Genomic DNA, 26,555 nt, shown 5'->3' with positions numbered 1-26,555 from the left:
GCAGAATGTCTTATCTGACATACTTTTAGTGCCAACTGTAGTCAAAATCTACAGTCCTTAGTGAAAATGACACAGCTGTATTTTAGTTTTCCACTGTATTTATATTTAATTAACATAATTTGTTTTCCCTCAAGTTTCTGAAATAATGTAAATTTAGATTTTTAGCCAGTCAATAATAAATTAATCAACGCAATATATAAGGCTATGGAATCAGTAATTATACAATATGTTATGTCCTCAAGTTTATGTCCATATACCAATTCCCAACTCCTCAAGATTTGTCAGGCCAGTTCTCAACTCAGTTCAGTTCATCATACCTGCATCTGATGCACTTGTTTCAGGTGCGAAATCCCATCAATACTTAATTGCCAGACAGCGTCGGTCCAATCACTTGATTGTAGTAGATTTCTGCTGATTTCTGATCTTAGAAGTATTTTGTTTCTCCATTAAATGTTATAATCAGTGTTGCAGGATGAATCAGACCATGTTTTATTCCTGCCTGATGTAGTTTCATTCTCAGAACTTTGAACTGCACTCTTCTCTTGGACACTTCTGCTGTTAAATCTGGAAAGAATTTGACATTCATCCCTTTGAAATGGAAGACTTTTTCTTACTTTGCTATTTGTAAAATAGCCTCTTTGGACGGATACCTCTGCATCCTGACGATCATCGGTCTCAAACCATGTTTTGTGACAGGCCCAACTCTGTGCGCAGTTTCCACTTTGGGTTTATAAGGCAGATTTTTATCTTTAAATACCTCATTGAAGAAGGACTACATTAATTTGATGGCTTTTCCTTTTTCCATATCTTTGTCGAGGCCAAATACTCTGAGGTTAAATCTTTGGTTGTGACTCTCCAGCTTTTCAGTTTTGTCTCTCTTTGTTTTCTTTCTGGAGAGCTTTACACACGCGCTCCGCCTCATCCATTCTGTTGTGAGCATTACACGGGGAATATGTGTTAAGTGACACTACAGAATAACTAACTGTTATGAATCAATCAGTTGTTTACTCACCATGTCCTATGTGTTGACTGTCTCCAGGCTGCTGAGGAGGAGGAGGAGGAGGCAATGAAGGAGGAACAAGCAAATATGGGTACAGTTTTAACTCCTACTTTGTCAATCAGTCATAATAATATTTTGGGGATATTTTGTATTTTGCCATATTTGTCTAATTAATAAAAATACATAATGATTCATTATTTAAATTATTTTATAATTAGAGCAACAACAACACACACGGCTGATACAGTATGACTGCTAATTTCAACCAACTGCGGAACGTCTGCGGATCCGCTCCGGAACGGCGGCGGAGTCAATAGGTTTCCATTAAAGTCAATGTGTGTATTTTCACTCACTGCCGAACGGCTGCCGACGCCGGAGAGCTCCACAGCAATTCAGCACAGGGGAGATAGTGAGGGACAGGAAGTCAAGCACAGAAACAAAATAAAACATCCGGTTCATTTTCAAAATAAAATACACCATGCTCATTGAGGATCATACTTCCCTGCACTACACCTTGAAAACGTCATAATGGATGGAAACGGCTACTGTTGTTGGTTTTGTGGTTCTGTTTATAGAAACTACTTCCTGTTATATCACGCGATCATATGCGAATCTGCGAGATCTCGTAGGTCCTCGTGGCTTCAGCTGTCAGTCATGGTCGCAGCCGTTGCGCAACAAATCCGGAGCTGGTGGGTATTGAAGGACGGCGGAACACGGAGACAACACACAGCGGAGCTGATCCGCAGACGTTGCGCAGTTGGTGGAAATGAGTGAGTCAGAGCTGAAGTGTATTTAGCTGCAGTTCCACTAATGTCCACTAGATGCTGCTGTGATGAACTATGATTGTATTGAAGCGAATAGGAGAACTTCCAAATTCTCTCTACAAATGAGAAGTCAGTAGTCAGTTTTTATAGAAGTTCAGCTCTCATGAGATCATTTACATTCTTCTCATGTCAGTCTGAGTGCAGATTTTTTAGAATCCGTGTTAAAGACGTACACTATAAAGCCATGTAGTGTGTACAAGTACTGTGGACACGAGATCATTGCAACCAAAAGTGTAAATGTGAGTTAGTCTGGAAACTTTCAGGACATTTCACGATTTCCAAGGGGTGTTATCAATGGGTCTAGACCAAAATACCTCTGGATGCAATTGGATTGACCTACAACCAATCAAAGCAATGAAACATGACGTAACACTGAATTACTGACAAATTTAAACAGACTACAGCGTGTAGACATGAGGTGTGATGGTTTAGAATCAATATGTCTGAGTTTGAGAATGAGCTGTTTTTGCCATCAGAATTTGAAAATAGTCAAAATCTTCTTAGTTGTTTTAAAAAAATGCTTCAATGGCGCTCCTCTCTAAGCTAAATTTATGCAAGCCTTATAGTGTCCACATGAGAGTCCTCAGCACGAGGGAGTGCGAGCCAAAAATAACATCATCACGTATTTTGTGTAAAGCGCAAAGACTTCGCAAGTTGTCAGTAATCGTCTGAAACCCGCCCCATGTGAGATAAACAATTGTGATTGGCCTGACCAGGATCTGGCTGGCTGGAAATCTGTCTTCCGGGAAGGGGACCAGACATACCTGCCAGAGCAAATAAAACATGCACTCACAGATTTGTCTGGTTCCCAGGCTATAATAATTGAACTCCCATAACCAAAGGCATCAGTCTGTTGATATCAGCCTCAACTCTTCTGGAAAAGGTTTCCACCAGATTTTAGCAGTAAAACACAATGAAAGAAACAACAACAAAATTGAATAATAACCTGAAAAACTAGTTGTTAATAGCATTGCTGTGTTTTCTGTTTTGTTCAGATGGAGGGAATCTGAGCATGTTGAACATCGAAGAGGACGAGGAGGAAATCAGGGTGGTTGAGATTAAGCCTCCCAGACGCAAGAACATTGCCACACTAAAGGTGTGAAGTCACTGTGATCCAAAGTTTACAATCCAGTCTGTCAGTCCAGGGATGCACTGACGTCAGCGATACGAGATCCTTGAAAAGAATGCGTAATGTGAATTGAATGTGTCTCTGGTAACTCTACTGCTCTACAGAGCTTTTTGGCCTCTTTTAACTCCTAGGTTTGGTTTTACAGCATATTTACCTCTGTCAAGGTGGTAATGTTTGTTTGTTAGTTTGTCAGCAAAGAGTTTTATGGAAAAACTACTTAGCCAATTTTCCTGACTAGGTGAAAAGGTGTAGCATGGGCCAAGGAAAAAAACATTACATTTTGGAGCAGATCCTAATCATGTGGCGGATCCAGTTATTTTTTACATGCGTTAACATGGCGACATAGGGTGTTCGGCTCTTTGAGTGCCCCATTAGTTACCAATGTTGGGGAGTAACAAGTTACATTTAACGGTGTTATGTAATTACATTGTAATCTGTTACAGTTACTTACTGAGCCAAAATATGTAACTGAATTACAGTTACTAATCAAAATGTTGGTGATTACACATGGGTTACATCCGTTATATTATACTTTTTTGTCCTGCATCCTGCTTGCTCTACCTAGGCGCCACCCATCGCCTAAACCTAAAACATGTGCTACATATGTTAAAGGGCAACTTCGGACCTGATTCTTCATATTAAATATTCAAGTTCATACTCTTTGAACTGATTGGACCTATTAAGACCTTTAGTTTCCTGTTTAAGGCAGATCATCAGTCTATATCATGATGTTGACAACAGTACTTTTTAAATTTTTTGACTCTGTTTGTTAAGCTGTTTAGAGGGGATCTGGAGTCAGAGTTCAGTCAGTTTCAGGACTGGCTGCAGATCTTCCCACTTTATAAAGGCAGAGTTGACATTGAGGATGAAGAGGAGGATGAAGAGGAGAGGCTGATGGGAAAATACAAGGTACTATGGATGAAGAGCTGCCTGTCTGTGTGTTACTCTGCAGAGAAGTGTTCATTATTCCATACTCTCTATCCCAAGGGCTCCTTCCTGGTTTATCCGATTGATTCAGGAGATGAAGAAGACACCTCATGTCAGATCACCAATGGAATCCCCAAAAACTCACCTATCAAAGTCTTGGTCCGAGTCTACATCGTCAAGGTACCTGTCTCTCTGTTTATACAAAGTCTTTGTCTCTTAGTCCCTTGAACAGTCCGATATTTTAGAAAATCTCTGGACTAAATCTAAAAAAACATTTAACTATGTAGAATGCTTACTTTTGTGGTAGAAGCACAAATATCCAGGAAAAATGACCAAAACAACCGAACCTGCGAGTTGGGCAGGCAAAACGCTCAGCTTCTGAGATGCTCCCGGTGTGGTATGAGGCATGGCAGACACGGAACAAAACCATGGTGCAGCTGGAACGTTTCGCCTCCTCACCTGGTGGAATTCCAGGGTGAGAAGTAAGATTTGGCTGCTAAACAGCAACCTGTTTTTAATGCAAGAAACAACCAAATTCACATTTTGCCTTTCACAATATCCCTGTCTATTAGGGATGGGAATTTAATGCAAAAATACTTTTAAGGAATTCACTCTGAACAATTCGACCAAAAATACTACTTCCAAAATTGAAGATTCGATTTGCGTGCGTTAACAGTGGTGGCTGTGACAAGGGAAGTTGCTTGTACAGTAGAGCGGGATTAGAATTGAAATGCAGTCGTCAGGCATTACAACATGCGTTAAATTGAGAATTGATGCCATGGGCCAAATTTTGAAAGACTATAGAAAACAGAAATAGATGAAATATAAAAAAGTCACTTATGTAGTCAGTGGCCAAAAGGGCAGGTGGTTTAGCACCACCTGGGGTCTAGCTTTGCACTGACTGTGTGTTCTACTGTCTCTGTTTGTGTCCTGCAGGCCACCACTCTGGCTCCCACAGACCCGAACGGTAAAGCCGACCCGTATCTGGTGGTCCGGGCTGGACAGCAGTCTCTGGATACTAAAGATCGATACATCCCCAAACAGCTAAACCCTACTTTTGGAGAGTCAGTACCTGTCTGTCTACCTGTACCTGTGCAGCACTGAAGGTCTGTCTGCCTGTCTGACAGTTTTAATTCCTGACATTGTCTTTCAGGGTGCTTGAATTCACAGTGTCTTTCCCGGTGGAGACAGAGTTGGTTATCTCAGTGATGGACCACAATCTTATAGGGTTTAATGGCTTCATCGGTGAGACACGAGTTGACCTGGAGAACCGGTTCTACAGCCACCACAGAGTCTGCTGTGGTCTGGCTCTTTACTATGACACGTTAGTACCACTACATCACCGTCTCAGAACTACGACACATTAAAACCAGAACAATGACATGTTGGTATAAAAAAAGTCAGACAGTGTGTGGAACTAGATGCTAGAAGACAGTACAAGTAGGACAAATTAGTACCAAAACTACAACACATTAGTATGAGTACTACAACAGTCAAAAAGTATCTACAATATGTTACTACCAAAACTGTGACACAAGTACCAGAACTAAAACATGTGACAACTAGAGCTCTGACTATTAGAAACATAGCCTGTATAAAATATGGACGTGGTCTCCATGACATCACCCATAGGTTTCTGAAGAGTCAAAATAAAGCTAAAGTGGGCGACTCCGGACATTGCCCTCTTGGCATGGCCTGACGAACAAATCAGTACATGAACTACTGTACTGTAATACATTACTATCAGTACTGTACTACTATTATGACATAATAGTATCAGAAGTAAATATGTTAGTACCAAAAGTGTGGCATGTTAATACCAGAAAATAATGTATGTGTTACATACTTTGTCAGAAGAGTATCTGTCTCTTTAAATGTGTACCTATCTTTCTGTGTCCTGTCTATCTACTTGACTGTCTCTCTCCAGTGACGGCTACAATATGTGGCGCGACACAGATAAGCCGTCTGCCATTTTAGCTGAGCTCTGCAGGAAGAACGGCATTCAGTCTCCAGAGTACAGAACATCTGAGGTCAAAGTCCTTAACAAAATCTTCAAGATCCCACCTGACGCAGTACCTGAAGGTAGGACGACAGACAGACAGACAGACAGACAGACAGACAGGTTGACCAATCCAGACTAGAGCTTAGATCGGGCCCAAAAAATCAAGCCCGACCCTACCTGAGCCCGTGCACGTTGTGTCCGAGCCCGGCCCGGCCCGGCCCGGCCCGGCCCGGCCCGACACATCAACTGGAATTATGATCCCGAGCCCGATTTCAACCTGACACTTTTTTAATACGTGGGCCGTTATAGTTGACGTTCTCAACTACAATTCACAGTCGTTTGAACTGCAGAAATCTGTTTAAAATGATCTTAATGAATAATGCAACAAGAGCGAAGCATATAAACTGCGCTGTTTGTTTATTCAGAATGGAATGGATCACAAATGGATCTGAATGAAAAAACGTAAATAAAAAAAAAAAAATCAACGCGTCTCTGTGAGGGCTTGCCTCGTCCTCAGGGGTAGCTTATGCTTGGAGAAGTATCAAAAGGGGGACGTTGAAGGCTGACTATCATCTTTTCTACCATGGCGAGCCTGCTTCACAAAGTTCATGTGTCTGTTCATCATCCAAGTCCCCGTTTTATCAGCTGTCATAGACGAGCAGCGTGCCGCACTTAGCCTAATGCACTCGACAACGCCGACACATATGTTGTCACTGCCCACAACTTGTTTAAAATGGTTCCATACCTCCAACTTTCCTCCAAACTTGCTCAAAGGTAATTCTCCTGTTTTTCTTTTTTTCTTTACATCTTCAACCTCGATGTTGCACTTAAGCTCCACCATACCGCCCAGCAGCCCCGGTGTGATGCGTGCGAGAGGAGGAGACTCCTCGCATGACGCGCGTTACATTTTGTAACTGTAGTCCAACTTGTGTAACTTTTTGGACACATTTGTTACTTTGGCCTAAATATAGCCTATAGGCCTATACATAATATGTCTGATTATGGCATAGCTTTCTCCCCACCCAATTAAGCTAATAAAGTAATGATTGAAAAAAAACACAAATGCTTGATCAAGGGCCCGGCCCGGCCCAAGGATAGTGCGGAAAATAACGGCCCGGCCCGACCCGGCCCGACCCGACCCGACCCGGCCCGCCCCGAAAGTTGGGTCCATCTCGGGTCGGCTCGGGCTCGGGCTCGGGCAGAGAATCTAAACTATAATCCAGACACAGAAGTAGAAATGAACAGTCCATCATTGTCTCTCTGTGGATACATATCAGGAACTGCTACACTATTATACAGCAGTTTTGTTGTTGCTGTTTTTGTCGTAAGGTCTGCTGAAGAAGAACCAGCGGTCTCCAGAGGAGGAGGCAGAGATGGAGGAGCATGCAGCCCTGAGCGTGCTGCGGCGCTGGGGGGAGATGAACGAGTTCCTCCCTGGAGCCATTCCTCTGGTCCCAGAGCACGTGGAGATCCGGTCCCTGCTGAACCAGGACAAACCTGGACTGCCACAGGTAAACATAAAATTAACAATAACTACAGTCACAACAACACTAACATACTGCTACTGGTATTACTACATGTCATCAGCAATGTTTGTGCTTCAGGGTTTCCTTCATATGTGGGTGGACATGTTTCCTAATGATGTCCCGGCCCCGCCCCCCGTTAACATCAAGCCTCGCCTACCTGAACAGTAGGTCAACGCAGTACAGTGGAATCAAATCGAGTGGACTACAGTGGAGTTGATTATAATCTATATAGTACAGTAGAGTTTAATAAAAGGGACCGTTCGGTATTTATGGAATGGACCACCGGAGGAAAATAGGGGAGGGTCATGTCTTTTATTCTTTGTTGAGGGGAAGGTCACCCAAAATGTTATAGTCTAGGAGAGGGGGTCACACAACTTTTGTATTTATGAAACAGCAAAATTTCAAAGTGGCTTGTTTGGTGCCATGTAGCTCTCAGTCTCAGCCCCCACTACCAGATGGGTCTGACCCATGAGTTTACTGGGAGCGGAGGGAGCACTGCCCCCTGGTGGCTGAAACTGGTAATTGCATTGTTTAAAAAATGAGTGGAATAATTCTGTCTGGCATGACCAGATATTTTATAAATATTTTAAAGAACACAAAAAAACTAAATGGTGGTAGGTAATACATCTGATTTCATATACTGCTTTAGTAAAAAGAAATATTAGCCTACCTGGCTGACGATGGGAGCAGCAAGACGTAAAAAACGAAAATTACTGTTGCACTATATGTCTGCACATCTTGCCATGCCAACGTTGCAATAAAGGTTTCCTAAATGCCATGTATATACATTTCATGTCAGCTTACTAATTGATTGCGCGTTTTGCGTTTTATTCCACTTTGTTTTCAACGGCGAAGTGGAGAGGCCTCGTTCACCTGTTTGGAGCTGGCAGGTGAATGTAACGCGCATAGGACTTGCTGGATACACCGTATCATTTACCTTTTTGTGGATCCATTGATTGCTGTGGATTCCTTTTTTTTTTCGTGTCATTGGATTACGGCAAAATACGGATCTTTTTTCTTAAGGTTTTATGTGATTGCGCTTCGTTTCTGCGTTTGGAGTGGCATCTCAACAGACTGTAGGTTGAAGACTCATTGGGTCTCATTCACCAATACCTTCCTAAGTTTTCTCTTAAATTTGTTCCCTAAGAAAAGTCTATGTCGGATTCATGATGTGTTCTTAAACAAAAGAATTGTTCTCACCTGTGTTCTTAAGATTGATGAATCCCATGTCTTCATAACTGAAAGTGCATGCCAGTTGTTCCCAATTAGCATAAGAAAATCCCATATAAGGACATGACACTTCCTGTGCACCTCCTGGGAAGCGGGAGACTGCGTTCAAGAGAAGGTTGTCGGAGTCGCAGATGACTTGTACATTGCAGTGGTGGAGGAAGTACTGAATCGCAGTACTTAAGTAAAAGTACAAATAACCAGAGACATATTTACTTTAGTAAAAGTAGAAGATGTCCACTACCACAAACAAGGTAGAAATATGTTGTTAGAATTGGAAAGCGGTTGGTTTTATTCAGGGATGTATTTAAAGATGGTTTTATTTTCTTTAACCATGCAAATAAGCAAATAAAGTGTGTGAAACAGCGAAAATGGGGAGATGTGAAGAGGTCCAATCAAATAAATAAGATATGAACGTGTCTTATGCTGCCTGGCGGAGGAGTAAATGATGCTGTGGAGAGAAACAGATGGCAACTATGATTTAACATTTTCATTTTCACTTTTACCGGAGGCTGTATAACTGAGGGTCAGCAGTGCTGCGCTGCGCCCGGGCTCTGGAGCACCAGAGCCAGCTTGGAAGCCCATGAAAGATCAGCAGTGCCCCATATTTACAGTATCTATGGCAGCCAAACTTCACTGGTGAGAAAAACGTGTGACGGTCAGGAAGACGTTTTGGCAGGGTGAAAAACTGACCAGAAAATGTAATGGAACGTTAGAAATGTAGTGGAGTATAAAGTATAGATAATTGCTGTAAAATGTAACAAAGTAAAAGTCGTAAAAGTAAAGTACAGATACGTGAAAATGTAGGCTACTTAAGTACAGTAACAAAGAAATTGTACTTTGTTACATTCCCCCACTGCATTTTGGCCCTATAAATAGCGCGAGCCATCACCAAATAACTCAGGATTTAATCAGTTTCATTGCTTATGTAAATTGCAGTGTTAGTGTTTCTTTGCATACTATGATTTTTTTTTCAACAAATGATCAGAAATACATTACAGTACAATACTATCATTATAAACTACTGTAGAATTAAATAAAATGCAGTAACCAATTATTTGGAGCAAATTGTCATCACTCAAATGTGCGTAAGAGTGCTCTTTTGAGTGTTCGTAGATTTTGTTCTTAGATAAGAACAAATCCAAGATAAGAAAACATTAGTGAATGTCAGAATCTTCTTAAAGTGCGTAAGTGGGAACGGTTGGTGAATGAGGCCCATGATTGTTCACTGTTACAGCTTAGTTGAATTTAAGTGTCGGGGCATTCCGCCACCATCTGTCTATTGTGTTCCAAGACAGCCGTGCCGTGATTGGATTTCATAAGGATGAATTGTTAAATTGTTACAGTGTAATTTAAAATCTGCTTTAAAAATAAACATATATGTTTTGGAATATAATAATATACAGTCTATGGTTCAGCTTCGGCAGCTTTACCTATATGCTAAAATATACAATGACTGAGGAAGCCTAGTGACGAGTCCATAGCAACCAGTTTGTGTGTTGAATTTGTTACCCAGAGTGCTTTGGTGAATGGTCTCAATGTTTTATTGTTTTATTTCATGTGAATACTAGTTTACTAGATGAGTTACTTAGTATTTGAAGTAATGCAGTAGTGCAGGAAGTGTGCATTTAGTTTCCATTACAGGATTGGTGACAAAGCCCAGCCCTGGCGGAGGCCAACCCTCACCTGAAACGAGTCCGACTTACTGCCAAGAACCCGGACACAGCTCTCGCTTTGGTCATACAGAGATTGGATGGCCCTGAGAAGGGACCCCCTCACCCCATATTCCTGCAGCACCTCCCACAGTATCTCTCGGGGAACCCGCTCATACGCCTTTTCCAGATCCACAAATAGACATGTAGACCGGTTGGGCATACTCCCAGGCTCCCTCCAGGATCCTTGCAAGAGTGAAGAGCTGGTCCGTTGTTCCACGACCAGGACGGAATCCACATTGTTCCTCTTCAACCCGAGGGTTGACTATTGGCCGAACCCTCATTTCCAGCACCTTGGAGTAGACTTTACAAGGGAGGCTGAGAAGTGTGATACCCCTGTAATTGGCACACACCCTCTGGTGCCCCTTTTTGAACAGGGGAACCACCACCCCTGTCTGCCACTCCTTAGGTACTATCCCAAACTTCTACGCAATGTTGAAGAGGCGTGTCAACCAAGACAGCCCCTCCAAACCCAGAACTTTCAGCATTTCTGGACAGCTCTCATCAATCCCTGGGGCTTTGCCACTGTAGAGTTGTTTGACTACCTCAGTGACTTCTACCAGGAAAAGTGACGACAATCCCCCATCATCATCCAGCTCTGCCTCTAACATAGAGGGCGTATTAGTTGGATGTAGGAGTTCCTCAAAGTGCTCCTTCCACCGCCCTATTATCTCCTTAGTTGAGGTCAACAGTGTCCCATCCTTAGGCCGGTTACACACTGGAAGCGTCGCGTGAGCGTGTCAGCTGCGTGGCGTGTCCGTTTATATTTCGGCTCCCATGTTAACAGGTTAGAGCTTACACACTGCCAGCCTGAGACGCGTGCCTGCTAGAAATAGAACCGACGCCTATTTTTCACGCGAGACGCGAGCGTGTTGGAAGCGTTTCCAGGCAAAATAGAATAGGAAAATATGTTTATATGTCATTTAGACACAAATACATATTAATAAATGACATATTGATGTTTGAAAGTCTAGGTTTTGACATCAATGTAGATACAGAACGAAATATTCTGTAACATATTTTGCAGTCAATACTGCCGACGTTGTCTTGCTTTAATCAAATCAGTAGGCTATATATAAATGGTAGGATAGGCTACGATAACAACGTAGTGTGTGTTCTGAGTGACGGTCCAATATCAGATAGGCTATATAGGCTCTTTACAGCTACACTAAGTTGTTCAGACAGCCCACTTACCCATTTATCAGCCCTCCCTGTACCTAACAGCAGGAGCAGCGCTGCGTCAGACACGCTTCTGGTATGTAGGACACAGAAAAATCCACGCAGCTGACAGGCAGTTGAGACGCAACAGAAACGCCACGCTCGCGAGACGCGTGCAGTGTGTAACCGGCCTTACTGTACACAGCTTGGATGGTTCCCCCCTTCCCCCTCCTGAGGTGGCGAACGGTTTTCCAGAAGTACCTTGGTGCCGACCGAAAGTCCTTCTCCATGTCTTCTCCGAACTTCTCCCACACCCGCTGCTTTGCCTCTTTCACAGCAGAGGCTGCAGCTCTTCGGGCCCTTTGGTATCATGCAACTGCCTCTGGAGTCCTCTGGGATAACATATCCCTGAAAGACTCCTTCTTCAGTCGGACGGCTTCCCTGACCACCAGTGTCCACCACAGTGTTCGTGGGTTACCGCCCCTTGAGGCACCTAAGACTCTAAAACCACAGCTCCTCGCCGCATCTTCAGCAATGGAAACTTTGAACATTGTCCACTTGGATTCAATGCCCCCAGCCTCCACAGGGATGCACGAAAAGCTCCGCCGGAGGTGTGAGTTGAAAGTCTGTCGGACAGGGGTCTCCTCCAGACATTCCCAATCTACCCGCACTACCCGCTTTGGGCTTACCAGGTCTGTCCAGAGTCTTCCCCCACCCTCTGAACCAACTCACCACCAGATGGTGATCGGTTGACAGCTCCGCCCCTCTCTTCACCCGAGTGTCCAAAACATAAGGCCTCAGATCAGATGAAACGATTATAAAATCGATCATTGACCTTTCGGCCTCGGGTGCTCTGGTACCAAGTACACTTATGAGCATCCCTATGTTCGAACATGGTGTTCGTTATAGACAATCCATGACTAGCACAGAAGTCCAACAACAAACAACCACTCGGATTTAGATCAGGGAGGCCATTCCTCCCAATCACGCCTCTCCATGTGTCTCCATCATTGCCCATGTGCGCGTTGAAGTCCCCCAGCAGAAATATGGAGTCCCCCACTGGAGCCCCATGCAGGACTCCATTCAAGGTCTCATAGAAGGCCGAATACTCCGAGCTTTTGTTTGGTGCATATGCACAAACAACAGTCAGAGTTTTCCCCCCCACAACCCGAAGGCATAAGGAGGCAACCCCTTTCATCCACCAGGGTGAACGTAGCGGTGCTCAATCGGGGGCTTGTGAGTATCCCCACACCTGCCCGGCGCCTCACACCCTGGGTAACCCACAGGTGGTGGGCCCATGGAATGGAGAGGGGAGTGCCACGTTGCTTTTTTGGGCTGTGCCCGACTGGGCTCCGTGGCAAACCCGGCCACCAGACGCTCGCTGATGAACCCTCCATCTGGGCCTGGCTCCAGATGTAGGCACAACACAGCCCTCAGGTTCATAGGGACACACAAACCTGTCCACCACGATAAGCTGATAGTTCCAGGAGAGGCTGTCATGTATGTCATGGCTGTAAAAAATAAATGGCATCTGCACATATTTACCAAGTGCAAACAATTACAGAATGCATCTTCAAATTGATGGGTAGGGTCATGCCGCTTTTTGCAGTCATTTTGGTGGGTCATAGAAATAGTTTTACTGGCGAAGGGAGGGTCAAGTCTATTTTTACTAAAGATCCCAAAACTCCTCCGGTGGCCCTTTATATAAATAACGAACAGTCCCTAATCTATTGAGTACAGTAGAGTCTAATGGAATCATCGAGTAGTCAAATAGAATAATTGAGTACAGTAGAGTAAAATAAAATATATCAAATAAAGTGGACTGGAATAGATTAGAGAAGGAGCTAAAATATGTAAGATTTTTTGGTTTTTCCATGACGGCAGGTACGAGCTGCGAGTGATTATCTGGAACGCCGATGATGTGTTCCTGAATGATGTCAACATTTTCACCGGAGAGCCATCCTCTGACATCTATGTGAAAGGGTTAGATTCACAAGCACACACACAAGATAAATCTGAAGGCATTTATATGATTAACAGATATGAACGATATGAAAGAGGAAAAATACTACACAAAATTATGTTTATTTAATTCTGACTGCTCTCAAATCTTTGCTTTTTTTAAATACTGCAGAGTTTTACCTGCTTAGGTACGTTAGCTTAATTAGCTGTTTAGCTAAAGTTCAGACAATCTGCCAGCTGCAGTTGTCATTTCTGCAAAATCAACGGTCTCAGGCCTCATATGGGAAGGTGCTTTTGTCTGAAATTAAGGACCCATTGTTTAAAAGATTACTATGGATTTGATAAATCTCCTTATATCATTGTCAACTAAATATGTGCATTGCATGTCAGGTGAAGCAACCGTAACTATGGGGGGGTGGGAGCTTAGTGCAGTGATTCCAAACCACGGGTACCCCTGGGGTACTTCTGCAGTTGCCAGGGGGTACATGAAAAAATCGTAGCCAACCACTGTAATTTAATTTAATGTCCACATATTAACATTAAGTCAAGTGTAACACCTGAGCAGTACACTACTACTGTTGCTGTTATGTAAGAAAAAACAAGTTAGCAAGCTAGCACAGATTTTTAAACAGGTAGATAAAAGTAATGAAAACTGGATAAATGGTTAAAATAGTTAGCCAAAACTAACGTTAGTGGATAAATGCAAACTAACCTTAATATTGACAGTTCAATTGTATTAAAAACTTAACAATGTCTATTTTTATATAATGAATAGTATTTTACATTTGGAACATTGGGAATCAATGAAGGGGTACGTGAGAGAACCACTGGCAAAGTGAACGGTTATTTAGGCATTGCTTGGCTATGGAGGCTCAGTGTTTTATTCTGTTTTGTTCTCTGTGCAGATGGATAAAAGGATTGGAAGGAGAAAAACAGGAGACTGATGTCCACTTCAACTCTCTGACTGGAGAAGGAAACTTCAACTGGAGATTTGTGTTCCGCTTCGACTACCTTCCTACTGAGGTACACATACTGTACATACTTCTGGTGACACCTGGACCTGCTGATGGTCAACATTTCCACTGATCCACTGATGAATCCTGAGGATTATAGTGACCATTACTCTGGTCTCTCTAGGGAAACAAGTTATTATTTTCCTTCTTGAGTAACCATTCATTATTTTTACGATTAAGCAATTAATTATCTAAACCAAAGTATGATTGGAGTTTTTGATTGGTGAAAGATTAATCAGTAAACAAAATTGTCAAAATTAGTACCAATGACCATTATGTCATTCAAGTAAATAATTAAATAACCAATTGTTTCAACACTCACCATCAGGAATACTTTTCCATTGTACACAACACATTTAAATATTTAATCAAAATTTCCACCCTTTTAGGTGGTGGTGTTTGTTTATGTTGTGGCTGTAATGAACATTGCAGCCACTAGAGGACACTAGCAGTCAGTCTGGTTGTTAGTAAGAGTAAATCTCCTCTCATGCTGTAGAAAGAGGTGGTCTACAAGAAGAAGGAGTCCTTTTTCTCTCTGGAGGAGTCAGAGTTTCGACAGCCAGCTGTTCTGACGCTGCAGGTCTGGGACTATGACCGCATCGCTGCCAACGACTTCCTGGGTGAGACACACCGACAGACAGGACAATAAATTCTCAAATATTTTCTCAGCCGCGACAGCGATTCTGATATTGTTTTCACCTTGTGAGTTTTTTTTGAGCGGAGGTGTTTTGGAACACAAAATGAATTTCAGTGTAAACTTATAATAAAGTTGTATCGTATGTGTGTGTGTGTGTGTGTGTGTGTGCGCACGTGTATCATCATGGCAAAGTAGCGGGAACTACCACAGAGACGGTTTGAGTACTTTGCCAAATTTGTATATGTCAGTGAATAGCATCACAATGGTGCAACATGCAGTCATGAAACTTTACAGTTGTGTACCTGTGATCAAAATGAAGGCCAGTTTGAAGATAGGTGCAGTCCGAGCAAGGATGCCGGAAGTAGGGGGGTAGGAAGTAGGAATCGCAAGATGGTCTCTAGAAACAGGCTTATTGGAGGCAGGTATTTATTTCTAATATCCCCTGTTTTTTTAAGTGTTTAAGTGTATACATATTTACTAAGAAGCCTCCCTACATCTGCTCCTGTTTTAATTTGTTGTGTAATGTTTATGTCCATGTTTATGTCTTGATAAATTCAGTATAGTGTCCATTTTTACTGCAATAATGTTGCTGAAGTCCACTGCTCTCAAATGGAAGTACTCATTTCATTAACTATTTAATTTAGTTAATGAAAAATGTTAAAAGTTTTTTATTGCTACTGCCAATCAAACTTCCTGCTTTCAAAGTAAAAACAACGGTGGTGGCCCTGAGAACTCACACAAATTAAGAAAACATGAAAATTAACACAAGCAAATGAAGATGTTTTTCACAAATTTGACATCACATGCACAGCTGTTTTCTAAATTCTGTACATGTGTTATCAAATTGGTGAAGATTTGCAGGGCCACTGTAAATAGCAGTTCAAAGAGTGTAATCAATCCTGTTCCTGGAAGGCTCTTAATATGCAACATCTGCATTGTTGCATATCATATGAGTATCAAGTACAAGCGACTGGAATTGTTATTTGAGTCATTTGGGCTAGCATTTGAAACTCAGCCATTTTTTTTATTTATTTGACAATTTACCCAAACCTCACATTGCCAATTTTAATTTAATTAAAATCTGAAACACTGTTACTGAAAAAGTGAATGTTTAATTGTATTTTTCCAATGATGTGAGCAATGCAAAGCTGTGTTATCTCCAAAAATTGACAAAATCAAATCAAATTTGTAATTTAGGTGAACTGACCACTTAAATTGAACATTTCAAGTGGCCTTTACATGGACCTGAGTTTTCTTTCATGCAGCCTATTTATTCAAGATTCAGGGTGCATCATGGGATACAACAGCTTCACCCGTGTATCACCAGTACATTTAAGAACAAATGCTTATGATTCTAACTCTTCTTCATCATCTTTCTTTTGTTCTTCCTCCTTCAGGCTCTATTGAGTTACATCTCAACGACATGGTGCGAGCGGCAAAGTCATCCAGTAAGTGTACGATTAAGATGGCGAAGGATCGGGCCAGCCCTCGATTTTCCATTTTTCGCGCCAAGAAGATGAAGGGCTGGTGGCCACTGACCCGCCCAAAAACAGCCGAGGACTTTGAGAGGGAGGAGAGGGAGGAGGCCAAGAAGAAAGGAAAGAAGAAGAAGAAGAAGGACAAGAGGAACAATATGAAACAGGAGGAAATCCAATACACCGACAGCATGGGCAACATTTTCCTGCTAATGGTAAAAAAACAAAATATAGAATTAAAGCTGCGAGCAGCGATGGACGGGCCCTCGCGCCTCTGCGCGCGTCGGGGTTACCGGCGGACGCCGCTCCTTGCGACCCTGCATCCGCGCGGCACTCAGACGCCGCAAATCGTCAACAATGAAAAGGGAACTCCCTGCCGAGTTCAACGATAGCTCACACAAGACTCTACAACATACGGTTCATTAGCTGTGAAAAGGGGCGTGGCAAAAGCATAGGGTGCGGGTCAAGCCATCACCAATTAAAAAGAAAGTTGGGCCGAGTTTAAATATACCCCAAAAAAAACCCCCACCTAAAATGGGTCAAAATTATAAAATGGGGCGTGTCCTTTCCCCCCGGGGGGGTCAAACCATCAATTAAAAAGGAACTCTCTGCTGAGTTCAATTATACCTCACACAAGACTCTACGTTAGATGGGTAAGGTTTTATGAAAGGGGGTGGCTTAAGCATAGGGGGTGGGCCAAACCATCACCAATGAATAAGGAAGTCTGTGCTGAGTTCAATGATATCTCACACAAGGGTCTACATGAAACGGGTCATTAGTTATAAAAGGGGGCGTGGCTAAAGCATAGGGGGTGGGCCAAACCATCACCAATGAAGAAGGAACTCTCTGCTGAGTTCATTGATACCTCACACAAGGGTCAACCTTAAATGGTTCAAATGTTATGAAAGGGGGCGTGGCTTAAGCTTAGGTGGCGGGTCAAACCATCACCAATTAAAAAGGAAGTCTGTGCTGAGTTCAATGATACCTCACACAAGGGTCTGCATCAAACGGTTCAAATGTTATGAAAGGGGGCGGGGCCTGAGTAAGTGGGCGTGGTCATATTATAGGGGGCGGATCAGTATCACATGTAGACCACACATTCTGAGTTTCATGTAAATCGGATGATGTTTGTCATATAAGGCAGATTTCCTGATGCCAGCGGGGGGCGCTATGACCAAAAGTCAATTTTGGCCTGTAGGTGTCCTCAGGCCTGGACCCTTGTCAATTGTGAGAAATTTTGGGCAGATACGACAACGTACACTCAAGTTACAACAACTTCTTTGTTCATCGCTAAACACTCAAAATGGCCTCCACGCCACGCCCTCACTGTTTGACGAAAAGTTTTTCTTTTAATAACTTTTCATTTTGAAGGTGTTGAGATGGTACAGACCAAGTTTGAAGTCCATTGGATGAAATCTCTAGGAGGAGTTTGTTAAAGCATAGCACCTTGACTTTTTAGGCCTACTTCCTGTTGCCACCAGTGTTGGTCATCTTACTTCTCCCAAAAAGTAGTAGTAAAAAAAGTGTCGTAACTCAGTTACCACATTGTAAAAGTAATTAGTTATTCAGCAAAGTAACTGTGACGTTTGATTGAAGAATAAAAAGCATCTCCTTCGCTAGCTGCATTTGGGCTTGGGGTTGGGTTAGCAGCAGCAACAAGCGTCGTGTTAGCATGTGTTGATGTTAGGTGCTTCATAAGATTTGAGTTGCTTGAGGCAGACGTGGATAAAGTGTTTTTTTCCTGGGCATAGCGTGCATGTTACAAAAACATTCTTGTCTTTAATTTCAATGAGCGAGAAGTAGTGCCGGTACTTCCAGTTCAAGAACGCTACCTTTGAATTTCCCTGGCTCGTCGCTGTTGTCGCTGTCTTGTGTTTAGTGGTAGTCAGAGCGTGCAGTGAGACAGCGTGAGCAGGGCATCCGCCCACCCAGCCAATCATCATCACATTTGCAACGATGTCATCGTCCCCACCCCTGTTCTCTCCAGGCAGCTGGTGTGTAGCCAAAGCCTGACACCTCGTGCTTCATTCAACCAAGTAACGCGGCACTTTACATTCTCAGTAACGATAACGGCGTTGCAACGATGGGAAAAGTAATTAATTAGATTACTCCGTTACTGAAAAAAATAACGCAGTTAGTAACGCCGTTATACTTAAACGCCGTTACTCCCAACACTGGTTGCCACTAGGGGGCGCTATGACTTTGAGTCAATTTACTCCTGTAAATGTTCTCAGAGTTAGAGTCTTATGAATCCTGAAAAGTTTCAAGCCAGTTGGACAATGAACACTCGAGTTACATCCACTTCCTGTTTCGGCGGTGAAACGCACAAAATGACCGCCCTGCCACGGCCATGCCCTATAACGAAACTTAAAATCTTTTAATAACTTTTCATCTTTAACGTCTTAAGATGGCACAGACCGAATTTGAAGTTGATCGGATGAAATCTCTAGGAGGAGTTCATTAAAGTACGACATGTGGAAATGGCCAAAATCGCATTTTTTTTCGTATTTCGAACTTTGAACTCAAAATGGCGGACTTCCTGTTGGGTTTAGGGTATGGCTCTAATGACGTTTTTTGTACGTCTTGACATGCTACATACGTGTACCAAGTTCCGTGAGTCTACGTTAAACGTACTGCAGGGGCTACATTTTTTTATGTTTGTAGGGGGCGCTAGCGAGCCATTTTTGTGCGCCTATTCCCAAAACCCTTAAAATACATAAATGTTCACCAGACTTGATGCAACCGCCAATGTTGGTGAGTTTTTGAATATGTTAAACCCCAAAAAGGCAATTCATTTGCCGTAATAATAATAATTTCTTCAGTTTCAGTATTACATGTCATTTAGCTGACGCTTTTATCCAAAGCGACTTACAAATGCTATATATATGTCAGAGGTCACACACCTCTGGAGCAACTAGGGGTTAAGTGTCTTGCTCAGGGACACATTGGTTGATGTAATGCAGTGGTAATCGAACCCAGGTCTCCCACACCAAAGGCTATGTGTTATATCCACTGCACCATCACCACCCCAATAGGTCCTTCGCCACTGTCGGCGCTCGGGCCCTAAAAAAAAGCCAACCAGCAGCTGAACTATCTTTTCCTTCACCGAGCCTCATTGTACTTTTATGTTTTAAGCCTCATTGTACTAAGTGTGTAACATTACAATCAACTTTTCACATTATTCCCGAGCAAATACACTTAACCAATCTATGGGTAAAAATAAAGTTGAAAAGTTGATTGTAATGTCATACTCCGTACAAGTTGAGTCGTGTGACAAGCTTTTAATATGAAACATTTGCACACGACGTGGCGTGTGTCGCTGACTTTAGTTTATCAGCAATCACGGAAAAAAATCAAAGATGACTAAAGTAGAACACTTTATTATACATCATTATTGATTAATGGGAAATTGATAGTTATTTCAACTTAATATATATAGTTATATTACTGTTAACAAAGAAATTTGTTTGTTGTATATGTATATATGAAGTATTTATTAACCATTAACAAGGTAATATAATCATCAGTTGCAACTTAATAATAGCCATCCAAATTATGTTAATTGATGGTTTACAAACTATTAACTTCAGTTTAATTAACTATCAATTTACCATGTATTAGTGATGGTTAATATTAAGTAATAATCACAGTAAATAACAGTATTGGTGTTAAACAGGCAAACTCAGAGCTGCAAAGTGGTGATTATGACATGTTGTTTTGATGGAATTAATGCTGTTCAAATGAACATTATACCGAACCTGTAGTTCAGATAAGGGTTGTTTTATTTGTTCATGTTGGTGTTTTTTTTTTTTTTAAGTCCAAATAATAGTGGTGATATTGAAACTGACACTGAAACTCTGTGTGTGTGTGTGTGTGTGTGTGTGTGTGTGTGTGTGTGTGTGTGTGTGTGTGTGTGTGTGTGTGTGTGTGTGTGTGTGTGTGTGTGTGAAGGGGAAGTTGGAGGTGGAGCTGCAGCTGGTGGCATTAGAGCAGGCGGAGGCCAACCCTGTGGGGCGCGCCCGCAAGGAGCCAGAGCCTCTGGACAAACCAAAGTATGACACACACACACACACACACACACACACACACACACACACACACATATGCACACACTCATTAGCATAAAAGACAGATTTGCAGTGGTGGAAGAAGTACTTGTGATCCGAACTTTAGCCCCTTTAGACTCAGTCCAGGTGTAAAGAGCTGTTTACTGTCTCCTGTCCTCTCTGTAGTCGTCCCACCACCAGCTTCAACTGGTTCGTCAACCCGTTAAAGTCCTTCATCTTCATCATCTGGAGGAAGTTCAAGAAGTTAATCATCGCTCTGGTCATCCTCACCATCCTCACGCTCTTCCTCGGCCTCATCGTCTACACGCTGCCGGGGCAAATCTCCTCCCTCATCATCAAAGGATAAAGAATCCTGCGGGGAGTCTTCATTCTTTCCTCCTGGATATCACAGACTCAGTCTCAGGTTTCTGATCCAGAACTGATCCACTTAACGATATTTACTACTTAGTGTTGCATATTCTTGAATTTTTGAGAAAGGAGAGGCTCGGTCCAATGAAGATTTAACAAAAAGGTTTAATAAGAAAATTACATGACAGAACAAGTTTTACGCTGCTGTGAGCTGAAAAGATGCTACTCCCTCGTGGATTCACATTTTTCAGTCCTTAACGACCCTCTGCTTGTTCACTATATTCTCCTGGACATGTGGGCGGTTCCTTTTCCCCATGTGGATTAAAACCATTCCCATTGGTCCTTCGATGGCACGGTGGCATTTGTGGCACATCTCATTAGTTTTCTTCGTCGTCCAAATAAGGAGGATACACCTCTAACATAATGGATGTTTGATGTGACAAAGAGCTTCCTCCTGTATGCTAAGTGACAGACATCTAATTTATCTTGAGAAACTTAGGAATCAGTATGAAACAGAAAGATATTGATACAGTCCTTTTCGCCTAACCCATCTGCAGCATACATTGTGAATACACTTAAAACATAAAAGTACAATGATATCAAAAATCTTTAAACATTAACACTCAACAATCCCTCCTTTCACACCATTTATGGTGTAAAATCACTATAAATGTCACTGAAAATAAAGTCATTACATGAACATAAAAATATAACAAAAAATGTAAACATTAGCAAACAAAAGTCGTAAAAAATAAATCATGATTTATACAAGAAATTCATCTTCTCTGACCTCACTATCTGACTCCTCATCTTGCATCAAAGGTGCTATTTCTCTTAGCACAAACTTCCCCTCATAAGGAACAATGGTGTAGGTGTTATCCCTCTATTAACTTCTAGCATGGTGCCTAATTGGGGCGGGCTGAGGGACAAGTAAAACAGTCTTACATGTGTATTTTTGCTGAATATTAAACCCAATCAAGCCAAGTATTTATGTCAGTGTATCTGTTGCGATTGCTTGTTCTGGAATATTCTTATCTAAATAGGTTGGTGTGGGTTCTTTCTATCGAGTGGAGTGGTTTTTGTTATGGTAAACGGTGGGTGGCTTGAACTCAAAAAATGGCGGTATTTTGTGTTTGATGTAACAGCGGGTTTCATTCACAGTGATCAAGCAAATGTTTTGTTTTAACACTAAACTGAAGCAAAAGCAGACATATTTAATTAAATCAAGAGACACAAAAAGTTGTTGATCAGATAAAAACAATGAAACAACAGGAAAAAGGATATCAGAAATAATAAAAATAAATAAAAGAAAAGAAAAAACTTAAACACACTATCTCAGTATATCCTGTATGTTTCCTTTCATTTTCCACTGGAGAGAGCACAGAAAGCAGCTGTCATCAATGTCCATTGTAACAGAAGATGCAGACAGGGAAAGATAGTCTGAAGTCCAGATTTTGAAAAGTTACTTGTTATTGGAGAATGCACAGAGTTAACATTTCAAAGTTCCATGTTGTGACCACCTCCAGTGCTTCTGATGCACTGTTTTAATGGCACTATTATGGCAGCAGGAGCATCCCTGCATGTCTGACACATGCTTGTGGATGTCATCACAGGTGTAACTGGGGACAGTTCATGGGTGTAATATGTGTGTTTGTGTTTAGAGGAGTAAATGGCATGTCAAATGTCTGCGGTGCTGGCACATCCTGTTTTTCCTTGTTCAATATTGTCGAATCTGGAACTGTGATACATCAGTATTTTCGTCTCTCCCTCCTTTTTCTGAAACAGGACTGCATTCACAATGCTCTTTTCTGGCGTGTCAGTGGTTTCAGGGTTAGGAAGGGTATTCTTTTTTTTATGCTGGCATTGTCAAGAAGCCACCACAGCAATAATCTGGTCACAGAAGTCAGCAGCAGTGATGTTGGTGTTCTCTGTTGGCGTCTGGTCAGATGAGCCTGGGTTCCTTTTGGCACTCTGCTGGGCTGTTGATCTTATGCAGTGTGAACATGGATAGATGTGGGGCATCCTTCACACTCCACTGCAGTGTTGGTGGTCAGCAGTACTTGGAATGAGCCTGTCCACCTGGACCTGGATTCCTTGAACAGACGAAGTCATCAGGCTGAATGACAGGAGGAGTCTGGGCTGCTGTGATCACCTACGAATGAAGTGCTTTGACAGACTGACATATTGCTTTGCAAAAGTCATATTAGTGTTTTCATTTAGGGCAATGTCTAGGTGTGAAAACAAAGAAAAGTGTAGCGATAGGAGTTGTCCTCGATCTGTCCATAAATTTCTCATGAGAGAGAAATCTTTCTTCCGGTATCTGTGTTCTCCAAAGTCGTTAAGACAATGGGCAAAGGCTTCAGTCCGAAACAAAATAAATTATCCCGAAAATCATCAGTCCATTGTATATCATCAATTACAAAAGCATATATTCAAAAACCAATAAAATTTTGCACTGTATAGAGTTTCCAAAGGCTCTCAAGGGGGAAGTATGGGCTGCGTGATTAATCTTTACTGGGTTAGTCTGTTGATACTTCAAACATCTTTGACAATTTTGGTCAACAAATTGCTATTTTTTGGAGCAAATCAATGTCTGCTTATATCAGCCACCATGCTTCTTTTGCCCATGTGTCACTCTATGTGCCACACTTCAGACCCTGAGATTAAGGTTTGTGTAGCAACTGCGTGGCCAGCATCCTCAAATCTTCCTTTTTTTAGATTATGAAAAAAATATTTACAAACTAGGGAATAAAATAATAAAAACCAACAAACCAAAAATAATAGAAGAAAGAAACGATAACCGATTGATCAAAATAAAAATGCATTAAAAAATGTAGAAGAAGAAAAATGAAAATCCAGTAGCCTAACCCAGGATATTAATGGTGACCTACTTCCAATATAATGATGAATTACTTATTCCAATTACAAATATTCTGGCATGAGGAAAGAATACCAAACAATTTAGAGAAAAGATTACAATGATCAAAAAGCATTCACTCACAAAACTATCTGAGTAGATTTACATAGACTCAATGCTGTCTACATCTATTGTGTTAAATGAGGTGTGAACACACAGTACCTCCTTGACAGTCCTTCATTTGAATGAACGCTAGGCTATAAAAAAACAGACAGACACTAAAAGTTTGTTTCTTGAAAGAATAATAGAAACTTAATCAAGGAACAGGAAAGTGGATTTAAAGTTAAACAAGACTAAGACTGTAGGACAAAAAAGGGTTCTTGAGTGGTTGAGTTTCTTAAACTACCAGAAATTTTCAATTCATCATTATGCAAATCAAAACCTATTTTTTGTTCACAGTTTGGCCAAATCAGTTCTAACCTCCTCTATTGGTTGGGAGGGGGCCAATGTGTAAAGGTGGTGCCAATTCGCTCTTTTTTTACCTCTAACTTTCAGGGCGTTGGTGGAGTGCTCAATCATTTCCACTGTCCTGTCCACCTAGGTTCAGCCCATTCTTGCTTGTGAACCTTCAACCTCACCCAATCTCGAGGCCCTACAGGAGTCTGTTTCGTTCTGTGGTGCTTCGATGGCAGCTTGAACCTGTGAAGAAAAAACTTGAGTAAAATTAGTGAGAGTCCTCGTATAATCTTCTGCTCTTATCTGCCACAAATCCAACACTGGCCCAGACCGCTATCTCTGGGCAAACCTGGCATTTGTAGGGTCTCCCACCACTGTAAGCATTGCACTTTTCACAGCTGTTTAACAAATGACAGAGTTTGGCAGGTGCCACCAAACAACCATCATGTGCTCTTCTAAGACTTCCATCTCGTCTTTTTTGCGCCCTTTAAAAGCCACTGGTTTTGTTATAGGGGCCTGCCTGTTCCTGCATTCTCTGTATGTGTTCTTCGGTTAATTTTAGGCTGTTGTTATATCAATTGTATGTTGTAACCTCAGGCCTTTTTATCTGCTTGTCCCAGTGTTTGTTTAGTACCGGTGCCTATTCCTCTCGGTGAATCATAAGGCATTGGTGCTGGTGGACCCCCGAAAGGAAAAGCTTTGGCCCAGTGTGTGAGCTGTCCTCTTTTGGGTGGTCTCTGGTACTACATGAGGTATGGTTGTGGCAGGACTGGCTCTGCCATGATGTTAAGTTGTTTATCCCTGACTTCTACAGATCAGTTGGTTTCTTACTCTTCTTTTTTTATAGAATGAAAATGAAAACAAATAATAATGTAAATCGTAATCTATGTAAATCGTAAAAAGGAAAAAAGGAAAATCTACTTAAATCCCTGTTTGGTGTTTGATGACACTTGCCTCTGAATCTTTTATCAGGTCTGGTTTACGAACGCTCACAATATTTTTAATTTAATTATCTTGCTTAGTGATTTTACTTAGAACTTTTATCTGAAATCCTGGTCCTTTGTTAAGTTAAATTCAGAGATGTTATTTGTTGTTATGCAATTTTCATGTTCTTTATTTATTTTATTTTTCTATCATTACCTTTTCTGATGACTAACTGGTCTTTTAGTAGAATATTTATATTTTGATTGTAACGCTTTTCTTTGTTGGCCTAAATAGAGTAATACAAATAATTACAATATTAACAATTTGTTGTAATGATTTAATTTGTCCACCGGATGGAGCCACTGTTTTTTTCTGCCAACCACAGGGACTGGATGTGTTCTTTATGCAATGCAATGTCTGATGTTTTAATATTCCCAAGCCCTGCCACAGAGTAAAATGTAAGGTACTGATTGCTTTCAATTTAATTCACCTCATAAGCAGCCAAGCTTCTACCTTTTCATGTGGACAGTCATAAGAGGTGAATGTTTATTTCAACCAGTCCCTTCTGTTAAGTTTTTTCAGTTAAAAACCTCCCCACATTTCCCCAGTCACTACAAAACAGCGTCAAAAAACACTGTTTTGTTTAAAACACACTGCTTGAGCAGCCTCCTGCTTGCTCCCAATTCAACAAAAATGATCCTATTTACAATTAATTATCTTATTTACAGTCACTACAAAACACACTGTGCGAGCAGCCTTCTGCTGACTCCAATTTCAACCAATTTTTTAAAATTAATTTACAGTATGTACAAGACTGTAAAAAACATTAGTGAATAAAGGTGCTTCATTTCAGAGTTTTAAAGGTTTAATAGTTTGTTTTCCAAGATGCTCCTCCTGAGATACCTATAATTTGAACTTAAGCTAATGGTTTGCTAGCGTTCCCTGAAGGCTGCAGTGTTCATTACAGACACAACAAACAACATCTTGATGATTTAGCTGTTCTAAAAATGTACAGTTTGTCCTAAGTGGGTGGCGCTAGAGGAAAAGTCATGTGGTCATTAAAATGTTGAGGGATCATCCTCTTAAGAGCAGGAATGTGATCACGAACTTATATGGAAAGCTGTTGTGTAGTGTTTGGGATTTCCTCCTCTGTGTCCCCCCTTTTGGGACAATGTGTCTGACTCCAGTAAAAGATCTATATATCCCGCACATTCGTTAAATTGGTATTACATTGATCCTAAGCAAGAGCCAAATAAGACGATAAGATAAAGTCAAATACATTTGTTTAATCAGTCAAGCAACAGAGTTCAA

At 41.6% G+C, this 26,555-nt stretch overlaps 1 protein-coding gene across 2 annotated transcripts in view; it reads left to right on the top strand.

The window, feature by feature from the left end:
- Positions 1 to 26,037, top strand: part of LOC120557470 (fer-1-like protein 4) — a 77,024-nt gene extending 50,987 nt beyond the window's left edge. Inside the window, exons 35-49 of one of the 2 annotated variants that reach the window (XM_039797824.1) lie at positions 1,040 to 1,091; positions 2,820 to 2,920; positions 3,728 to 3,862; positions 3,941 to 4,060; positions 4,817 to 4,944; positions 5,034 to 5,204; positions 5,808 to 5,962; positions 7,212 to 7,393; positions 7,487 to 7,572; positions 13,390 to 13,488; positions 14,373 to 14,490; positions 14,977 to 15,100; positions 16,515 to 16,807; positions 20,544 to 20,644; positions 20,825 to 26,037. In XM_039797824.1, coding sequence (XP_039653758.1) covers positions 1,040 to 1,091; positions 2,820 to 2,920; positions 3,728 to 3,862; positions 3,941 to 4,060; positions 4,817 to 4,944; positions 5,034 to 5,204; positions 5,808 to 5,962; positions 7,212 to 7,393; positions 7,487 to 7,572; positions 13,390 to 13,488; positions 14,373 to 14,490; positions 14,977 to 15,100; positions 16,515 to 16,807; positions 20,544 to 20,644; positions 20,825 to 21,005 — 2,046 coding nt within the window. In that variant the 3' untranslated portion in view covers positions 21,006 to 26,037. The remainder of the gene's footprint in view (positions 1 to 1,039; positions 1,092 to 2,819; positions 2,921 to 3,727; positions 3,863 to 3,940; positions 4,061 to 4,816; positions 4,945 to 5,033; positions 5,205 to 5,807; positions 5,963 to 7,211; positions 7,394 to 7,486; positions 7,573 to 13,389; positions 13,489 to 14,372; positions 14,491 to 14,976; positions 15,101 to 16,514; positions 16,808 to 20,543; positions 20,645 to 20,824) is intronic. The other variant, XM_039797823.1, reaches the window with a different exon arrangement.
- Positions 26,038 to 26,555: the final 518 nt, after the last annotated feature.

Source organism: Perca fluviatilis, chromosome 4 (assembly GCF_010015445.1).
Source record: "Perca fluviatilis chromosome 4, GENO_Pfluv_1.0, whole genome shotgun sequence".
NCBI lineage: Eukaryota > Metazoa > Chordata > Actinopteri > Perciformes > Percidae > Perca > Perca fluviatilis.
The sequence above is the reverse complement of the archived record's forward strand: the minus strand, read 5'-3'. Positions and strand labels throughout refer to the sequence as shown.